The 10,236-nt window shown below is 46.6% G+C and overlaps 1 protein-coding gene across 1 annotated transcript; it reads left to right on the top strand.

The window, feature by feature from the left end:
* Positions 1–7,319: 7,319 nt before the first annotated feature.
* On the top strand, positions 7,320–9,156 carry MIXL1 (Mix paired-like homeobox). The gene is made up of 2 exons (XM_065937127.1): positions 7,320–7,727; positions 8,851–9,156. Exons 1-2 carry the CDS (start codon positions 7,320–7,322, stop codon positions 9,154–9,156), a joined length of 714 nt encoding a protein of 237 aa, XP_065793199.1.
* Positions 9,157–10,236: the final 1,080 nt, after the last annotated feature.

A 10,236-nucleotide genomic window follows, 5' to 3' on the forward strand; every position in this document is an offset into this window, starting at 1 on the left:
ACATTTGCTGTTCTAGGCCTAGAATGAGGCATTTTGAAAAGGAGCATTTTTTTCTGTTTTAATAGGAAATAGTATATAGAAGCCAAAGTCTCAGTGCTAATGAGTTTAAATAACCCTAGAATAAGCAACCAAATTAAAAAGCAGGGCCCACTTTTGCACTATGCACAAGCGATAAACGCAAGGCAAGCACATTTTGGGCAATAAAATGGAGTGGGCTGAGTCTGGGTCTACGGCTGGGGCCTCAGAGTGGTGGCTCAGCCGCATGGGGTGGGCTTCATGGGATGGCCACTGGCCCAAGAAGCCAAACTGGAAAGCAGAAGGCCCAGCAGTAAGGACATCTTCCTCATGGTTCTGCGGCTTGGTGTCTGGAGCAGAGCTGGCCACCAAGCAAGGGAGTGCTGTCTAAAAGAGGGGGAGGTCAAGGTTACTTCCTCTTCCAAAGGAGTCTGAATGCTGAGACTGTGAAAAGCTAAGTGCCCAACTGTCTGAAAGAGTGGATCTGTTTATTTAAAAATCACCCTTCCTGGTACACACTAAAATGGACTAGGATCTATTTGAAAGTGCCTTGCGTGTGTGTGCATGTTCAGTCCTGTCCGACTCCTTGTGACCCCATGGACTGCAGCCTGCCAGTCTATGGGATTTTTCAGGCAAGAATACCGGAGTGGGTTGCTATTTCTTCCTCCAGGGGATCTTTCCAATCCAGGGATCAAACCCACATCTCATGTGTCTCCAGCGTAGGGAGGCAGATTCTTTATCACTTAAGCTACCTGGGAAGCCCTGAAAGTGCCTTATTATATCCTATATCTGCCAAGAATCTGTGATTGATTAGACTAACTTTAGGTGGTATCTTACTTGCACAAAATTTCTCATCTGTTACAGCGTGCGTGTGTGCTAAGTCACGTCAGTCATGTCTGACTCTGTGCAACCCTATGGATTGTAGCCTACCAGGTTCCTCTGTCCATGGGGATTCTCCAGGCAAGAATACTAGAGTTGGTTGCTGTGCCCTCCACTAGGGAATTTTCTCAATCCAGGGATTAAGCCCACCTCTCTTACATTTCCTGTATTGGTAGGCAGGTTCTTCATCACTAGAATCACCTGAGAAGCCCCATCTATTACAGGCTTATAATATATCCAGTAAAAGACAATGTATTGGAAATTCAGACCCAGTACATGCTGGCTGGGATAGAGTCCAGTACTGATCTTAGATTACTTTGGGTATCTGCTAACACATAAATAAATTATTTGGGGGCAGAAAAGACAGGTATTGGCAGATTCTGTGTTCTCCTAATACCTCTCTCTTTACTTGTCCTGGTTCAGTTTAACTTTGTGCAAGACACATGATATGCATTAATTCAATACCATGCCACACTCCACAAAGAATCAGGGAATTCTGAAGCTGAATTTCATTACCTACTTAGTAGAGAACAGAATGATCAAAATGGAATGGAAAGTCAAATGACAATATTGAAGAAACTCATGGTATCATAAGACTTCAATCAGCAATACTCTCTTACACTGTCACTTCGGAGAAAAACCATTCATGAATGCTACAGGAGTACTTCACATGCTACTTAGTCAAATCCGTATGAGACTGTCTGGCTGGAAAATGTGGTAATCATTTTGATGATCCAGAGTTCTGTTTAAACAATAAAAATGAGATTCTAGAATTCAAATCTAGTGTATGATTTTGCACCAACTGAAAACCTTTTAGTATCTAAATATAAAAAATTACCATTGGAGAGTTCCTTGGTTAGGTGGTTAGGATTCTGGGCTTTCACTGACATGGCCCAGGTTCAATCCCTGGTCGGGAAACTGACATCCCACAAGCGGCAAGGCACGACCAAAAAAAAAAATTATCATGGATCTAGAGATTATCATACTAAGTGAAGTAAATCAGAGACAAACAAATATCATATGATATTGCTTACAGGTGGAGCCTAAACAAATTATACAAATGAACTTATTTACAAAACAGAAATAGACCCACAGACATAGAAAACAAACTTACGTTTACCAGAGGGAAAAGAGGGGGGAGGGATAGATTAGAATTCGAGATTAACACGTACACATTAATATACGTAAAACAGTTAACCAACAAGGTCCTGGTGTACAACACAGGGAACTACACTCAATATTTTGTAATAGCCTATAAGGGAAAAGAACCTGAAAAAGCATACATATATATTTACATACGTAAATAAGTTTAAACATACAACACTGAATCACTTTGCTGTACATCTGAAACTAACACAATATAAATCAACTATACATCAATAAAAAAATCAACTATGTTTCAATTAAAAATAAATAGAATCAAAACAAAGGGGAGCACAGACATACAGACTGTGGACAAAATACGGAAATTTTCAAAACCTAAGCTGCAAAACCTAGCACTTACCAAATAAAAAACTTTATATGAAAAAAAAGATCAAAGAAGGGTGCTTTGCTGGATCATACAGAGCTTAAATATAACAGACACTAGCTGCGTGTGTCTGCTTGATTTTAAATCACTGAATGGAAATAAAATTAAAAATCCAGTTCCTTGGTGGTACCAGCCCTATTTATTTTTTTATTTTTTATTTTTTTAAACACCCCCCATCACCAGCCCTATTTAAAGTGCTCAGTAGGTATGTTGTAGAAAGGTCAGACAAATGTGGTGTCAGGACAATATACTCTTATAGTTGTTTCAGTTTTTCAAGTGTGTAGACATAAACTTAGAAAATTTATGGTTTCCTTTCTCTGAGGTTGAAGTGTTCTTTTACTTCTCAGCTACGGGAATCAGGATCGTGAAAGACATCCAGGAGTGTCTTTCCTGCTCAGAGGCTTTTGGGTAAAAATTCCTGAAAGAAGAAAAGGAATCATGCTTTCAAAAAGCTCAACAGGCTAGGTTCCAAATCTGTTTTGTGTTTGTTATTTGAATTTATATGACGCTGACTCATCAACAACAAAGCTTCTTAACATTTTATCACTTTCCTGGCACATTGATACCTTTGCAGGGGTGGGGTTGGGTGGGTGTTGTCTTTCCATCTCTTATAACCACCAGTTCTGAAATAAACTTCAGAAGCCAAAGAGGCCTGGGCAGCCGAGGAGACGAAATCAAAGCGAGGCCAGGATCAAAGGGACAACAGCTCTGGGATCTCAAGGTGAAAGCAGAGCCATCGACTCCCCTGGGCTGCCTTTTCCTGGCTCTCTCTTTAATAAACACCCGGGGCTCCAGGGCCAGGTTTGAGGACAGCGCAGAGGGGAAGAGAGTACTTAGCACTTGGAGAGGAAAGGCAGGCCTCTGTGAAGTTTGGGGGAGTCGGTGACAGGCACCGTGGTGGGAAATGTGGAGCAAGCAGGACAGGATGGTGACCCCGAATGTCTCCATCCTCCCTAGCCCTGGCTGCCTCAGAGCCAGTGTGACTCTGGAGAATAATGTTTTCTCTCTGCATCACTTTTCTGTTGCATTTTTACTTGTATTTTACCAGACTTCCCTCTTAGTACAGGAAGCAGCCTTGCAAATTGTCTGCTATTTCACCTTGCCCTTTCCTGTGTATATTTCAATAGGCATACCTGACAGGCCGAATAAAATAATGGCCCCAAATTCTCAGCACATCAAGTGGTGAGGAGCAGAGCTCAGGTGTTGGCGAGGGGGAATCAGACCCCTGATCTCAGAGATCCTCATCTTCAGCTAACCCTGAACTTGTCTGCTATTCTGAAACTGGTAAACTGACTTCCTTTGATAGAAACAAGTACTTTACAGATCTTATTTAAAATGTACTTAAATTTCACAGATCATCTACTTTGGGAAAATCACTTGCAATAATTGTTTTTTTAAGATATTGTGCCAAGGATTGAGCTCTTTCCACTTTGCATTTGGAGAACAGGTATGGGAGAAAGAAAGACTATTCATTGTGTGCTTGCAGCAGGGTAAGGAATCTAAAACCTGGATTTAGTGAAAACCATTCATGATTTTGAGACTTTTCTGGTGGCTCAGATGATAAAGAATCTGCCTGCAATGTGGGAGACCTGGGTTTGATCCCTGGGTTGGGAAGATACCCTGGAGAAGGAGAAGGGAATGCTACCCGATCCAGTATTCTGCCCTGTAGAAGTCCATGGTCAGAGGAGCCTAGTGGGGTGCAGTCCACAGGGTTTTAAGGAGTTGGACACAATTCAGCGACTTTCACTCACTCACTCACGATTTTATAGGTGTTTGTCAAACAAAGGAGAAGCAGAAAATAATTTTCAAGTGAATGAACACCTCAGAGCTTTGCAGCGACCCTCTAGACACTTACAGCTTACCGATTTTAGTCAATGAAAATCCAAGAGAACTGGGAAATCCATTCCTACCGTGAAGTAATGTCTCTTTTCAGATACATTCCCCTGCATTCTTTGCTTCAGTTTTTAAAAGTTTGCTAAAAATCTTTTAGTTTAGTTTGCTAAAAAAATTCAATTTTACCAGTTTTCCCACTAATGTTCTTTTTTCTTTTCTAACGACCCAACTCAAAATAACATAGCACATCACAAAACTAAGTTTTAAAAATATACTTACAACGACAATACAGGCACATGATTAAAAAAATAAAAAAAACAGCACCGAAGGGTATACAATAAAGTCTCCATTTCTAATACTTGATTCCAATTTCCAACCCTGGGTTTGCAGTACCGTCTCCTCACTGAAGTTATTTTGTAGGGATATACAAGCATATGACATTAAAGCTTCATTTTAGGGTAAAAGCAGGAGAGAAGGGGAAAGGCTGAAATCTTATTTCAACATCGAGGATTCTAATTCCACACAGACTCTCATAGATTCTCAGGAAAACTCATAAGAAGATAATGCTTGTTTAGTCAGTTTGGAGGATTATCAAGCCACAAATTAAACACTGAAATTTTCTACCACTAGTTTGAAAGACAGAGAGAGGACTGTCTTAGAGGTTTAGATTCCTTCATCAGATCGTCACCAGGCACCCCATTTGTCTCTGCAGGTCCATTTTCCCGGCCCACTGTAAAGCAGGCAGGCTCAGGGGCAGGGGGAGGGCCCCTCACAGGTGAGCAGACAGCAGCAGAGGAATGAGGCCTGGGCACTGGACTAGCGGAGATTTTCACATAGGCTAGAGAATTCCGACTCGACCTCTGTGGAGAGTTTCTGGATTGCTGGGCCATCTGGCTGTTAGACCTCAGCTGGCAGTCAGCAGCCAAGCCAAGCTCTGCTTTCCTCGCGTGGTTGGCCTAACGGTGCCAGAGTGAAGCAATGCAAGCAGTGGATCTGGCCCCGTCACCTCCATCGCCTGTGCCTGGGAACCCAGTGGGCCCAACGGGCCTGGAAGAGAACAACCCTGAGATGGGAGAGGGCCAGGGGCTTCACACCCCTCTGAGGGCGGCTGGGAAGATCAGCAGGGGACCCCGGGGTCATGTCTGGAGACTGGCTTAGCATAGTGGCTTTGGGGTCATCTGGGCCTCGTCTAGACTGTGGAGTACTTCTTGATCTGGAAAACTGGGATAGGAATATCGACTTCACAGGTACATATGCAAAGCATAGTCTAGTACAGTGACACTTCATAAGTGGTTTTTTTAATTAAAGAAAGAATGAAGGCACGGAGTAAAATAAAAGGGTCTGACCTCCCATCCCATACAGCCTATGTCTGAAAACTCCAATGACCAGGCTAAGGGATAAGAAGGAAGGAGAAGGGGGGAAGAGAAAGAGGGGTGTCGTGGGGTTGATGGAGGAGCAAGCAGGCAGTGAGAATGGTCAGACTGCCTGCAAGAGCCTCTGGGACTGTGTCCCAGACCCCATCTTCCACCCCCACACCCACAGGGAGAGAATCAAGCACAGGGCTCCTATTTGCAGCAGCCCCAATAATCCTTTCTGGGGACTTCCCTGGCAGACCAGTGGATAAGACTCCATGCTTCCATTACAGGGTGGGTGAGGGTTCGATCCTTGGTCGAGAAAGTAAGAAGTTGCGCAGGTGCAACCAAAAAGTTAAAAAAAAGAATCCTTTCTGCTTTGACACTTGGAAGGTCCACTCAGGACGAAAATATCCAAGCTCTTCCTGAGGTTGTCTCTAAGCATTCTAGAATGGATAGAGACAGGCAGGGGCTGTGGCCTAAAAGATCCTTCTAGCTCAGAGTCCCCTTGGAGCCAATGACAGTACGTGGTCCTGGTGAAATCAGGGCTCAGGTACTGGGAGCAAGAAGAGCCGGGTCTCTGTGCTCCTCTCCTGAAGACTGCACTGTGGTGGAGCTGCTTCCATTCCGGACATGAGCTTCGATAAATCAGTTCAGCAGCATCCACTTCTACAGACCTTCACTGAGAGTCTGGCATGGTGTCTTATGCATGCAGAGCAGTAGATATACAAGAAAGACACTCGACAGACTTGATCAAGAGAAGCGGCTCCTGCTCCCTAAGCCGTTACAATCTAGGAGGGGAGGCAGGTACAGGCACCGTAACCACAGTACAAATAAGAATAAAATAGGAATCTTAAAGGAGGCCCAGAGGGCAGAGGCAAGAGGGAGTGGAAACTTCGGGGTACCCCTTTCATCTTCTCCCTTCCAGCTAAGAGGCGCCTTAAGCATTGCCGGGTATCTCCAGAGAGGCCAGATCAGGAGTCAATAACTGAATTTAGAAAGGCACATTCGTAACTCTGCTGTGTCTAGGGTACCCTTATTCCTAGGCCCACTGGGACATTCCAGACAAAAGGTCTCCTCCCCTCCAAGGTGAGTTTACTGCCTCTCTTTGAGGTCCCTTTATCTGCACCCCCTCCTTCTGATTCAGGATTTGTTACGGAGGTCTGAGGCGCACAGGGGCTGGGCTGTTTGACCAACCTGGTACTGGGTCTAGCACATAGCAGGGGGCGTAAATAAATACCTTTGATGACTACAGACAGGGCAGCGGGCAAGGCTCTCTGCCTGGCCATGGGAGAGATAGGCGGCTGGCCCCTCGCTGCCCTGCGTGGGGCACCTGACCCTCGAGGAGGGCGGTTCTGCCCCACTCCGCCCACCCGCTCGGGCCCCTAAGGCACTGCCCTCGGGCAGACCTGCTCTGGGGGATGTTGATTGCGGTGGCGGTGGTGGGGCTGGCCGGGCAGATGGACGGGGGAAGGGGCGGAGGGGCCCAGGCCCAAGTTCACGCCTCCCTCCCTCCATCCCACGGGCAGCGGAAGCGATTATTCCCCACCGGCGTCTGGCGGGGTGGGGGGCGGGCTCGCACCCCGAAGACACGGGCCTCCCCGCGTCCACCGCTTTGATCGCACCGCCACCCCGGGCCCCCGCCCTCGGCCCCGGGGCCAGTATAACTAAAGGCCGTGCCCCTCCCGGCGGTGCACTGGGGTCGGGCAGCGATGGCCGCAGCGGAGTCCAGCCAGCTCCAGTTCGAGGAGATCGCCGCGCCCCCCGCCTACCTGCCCGCCCACCCCGGCGGGGCGTTACTGCCGCCCCCGAACCCCGCCGCTGGTCTGCTCCTCGCGCGCCCCTCGGGCTCCGCTCCGGAGCTCGGCGCCCCGGTAGACTTCGCCGGCTTTCTCGGGAGGGGTCCCGGGCCCGCCGCGCCGCCCCCTGCCTCCCTGGGCCCGCCTGCGCCCCCTAAAGGCGCGGCCGTCTCGTCGGCGTCGCAGCGCCGCAAGCGCACGTCGTTCAGGCCGGAGCAGCTGCAGCTGCTGGAGCTCGTCTTCCGCCGGACCATGTACCCCGACATCCACCTGCGTGAGCGCCTGGCCGCGCTCACCTTGCTCCCCGAGTCCAGGATCCAGGTGAGCGGCCCGCGGCGGGCTGGCGAGTTCGCCGGTGCCACCTACTTGACGTTGGGCAAGTTATTTCCCTCGAGCCTCAGTGTCCTAGGCTGTAAAATCAGTGTCTGTTGGCTACGGTGATCGTGAGGCTTGAATGAAGTAATTCAGGCTCACGCTTAATGACTTCTGTCTCTCATTGCTGAGTATAAGGGCTCCTCCCGGGAGGCGACCTGGTCTCTTGAAATGGTCAGAAAATAAATCCTCAGCAGGAAGGTAATAGGGATTATTTTCACACTTTTTTCTTTACCCAGCAAGAAGGGGCAGATGAGGTGCAATTGGTGTTTCCCCTGCTGGCTCACCAAGGTGCCCCCCTGGGTCCCTAGGCCACTTCCTTGGCAGGTGTTGAATTTGGAATGTGGGTTGGAAAGGATGTGTCTTGGGGGGTAAAGCCTGAAGCATATGGAGTTTCTTGTCACGGTTTGAAAAGTTTAGTGCAAGGTGTGTTTATTGCCTAAAGTAATTTAGACCAGAATCCTGGAGCTTGGTGGTCATAAGAAGCCTGCCTTTTTTGCCTGATCTATAGCACCGTGGTCTGTATCTAAGAGCAGTTCTAAGGAGCCCTGATTTTCACACTGGGAGAGAGTGAGCTTGTTTTTATGCATCTTTGGTGAAATGCATCTGTCAGTTTCAACAGCTGGCACAGAAGCTTCCTAAACAGGACAGGTCATCTGGTATTTGTGGGGAAATAGTGAGCAAAAATTTTATTCACCTAAGTGAATGAAGTCCACTGAGAAAAATGCCTCCTTAAGTAATTTGACAAGGGAGCACATTTTTGAAAATTGATTCTCCAGATTCTTTTAAGGCATAGTAGCATTTTCCCCCCCTAAAATTCTAAGTGCTGCTGTTGCTGTGGCCTCATTTTTTCATTGCAGATGTCCCTATATAAAGCACTAGGCATTACTGCAGTTTTGCACCTGGTAATGATGAGGTTGAGAAAGCCAGGTACTCTTATTTTGTGAAGTGTTTTGTGAAAACCATAAGGTTCCAGAGCAGGGAGCCAGGTACTGGAACTTACAGTGAACTATGAAGGTAAGAGTAGCACAAGGACTCCAACCAAAAGCAGTTTCTCTCTTCCCTCTTCCAGGTGTGGTTCCAGAACAGGCGGGCCAAGTCACGTCGTCAGAGCGGGAAACCCTTTCAACCCTCAGCCAGGCCAGAGCTGTTCCTCCACCACTCTGCTTGTGAAACTGAAGCAAAGTATTTGAAGCCCCAGCCGCCTCTGGAGGTAGATGTGAACTGCCTGCCCGATCCCAACAGGGTTGGAGGAGGCATCTCTGACCCTAATTCCCAGGGTCAGAATTTTGAAACCTGTTCTCCTCTCTCTGAAGACATTGGTTCAAAGCTGGACTCATGGGAGGAACACATCTTCTCTGCCTTTGGTCACTCTTGAGTCTGGGAGGATTCAGGGTGAGCTCAGAGGAACCATGACTGACAGTCAGGGGGATGCACATCGGAATACTGTCCTTTCTGGCTTCCATGTTAAGGACTCATCCGTGTTAACCTTGATAATGGTCTTGAGTCATCTCTCACCTGTGAAGCCTCCTCCCCTGTTGCCCATGGCCTGTTCTTTCTTCATAGTACACACCACCTAGGAGTTCTGGCATTTATTTTTACCAACACATCTCCAAATATGCACATTCATTTTGGTCCCCTTATCTGTTCCTTCTTACCAGCCCTGTTGTAATTTTTCCGAATTAGTTTCTCAGAACTCATCATCTTCACAAGAACTCCTCAGTGTGACTCTGTTTCCCCTTGTCCTTGACAGCTGCTGTCTTCATATGGCTCCCCCAAAGGCTAATAACCTTAAACTTATGTTAACCCAGCTCTTTCAAACCTCCTACCATCAAGATTTACTCCTCTTAAAATTGGGCCTCACACCTTTACACTCCTTCATAGTTCCAGTGATTCTGCATCCAGATTATTCAAGAGACCCCTGCCTCTATTTTCTCAACTTAAAAAAAAAACTACTCTCTAAAACCTGTAGCTTTCAGTTGCTGCCAAATTGTAAAGACCTTTTGGTTACCCTTCTAGGTAACTGACATTGAGAGCCTATAGGACAGTTAGGCACATCTTAATTTCACCCATCCACAATATATGTCTTTGTCTCAAAGCCATTTCTTTCAGTTTTGGAAGCAAATGTATAACCTCTCTCTTTCAAAACACTCTAGACCTCCCTCTTGCTGAAGGCTATAACTTTTTCTAATCCTGATTTTGTACCTGTTACTTCAGTCACTGCAGTATTACCCTTAGCACTTGTTAACTGTACTTCTGTGCAACTTTAGTTTATTATTATTAAATGTTTTCCACAAATGTTTCATTGTTAATTCTATTTAAATGAGTTCTGTTCTTTAAACAGCTCTTAGTATAGCACTTCACTCCATAACTACTCAGCACATATTTTGTGGCCATGAAAAACATTTCTACAAAGTTTCTGCAAATGTAGTTTCTAAAGCCAGTCATTGTTATATCC

The sequence above is a fragment of the Muntiacus reevesi genome, chromosome 5 (assembly GCF_963930625.1).
Source record: "Muntiacus reevesi chromosome 5, mMunRee1.1, whole genome shotgun sequence".
Lineage (NCBI taxonomy): Eukaryota > Metazoa > Chordata > Mammalia > Artiodactyla > Cervidae > Muntiacus > Muntiacus reevesi.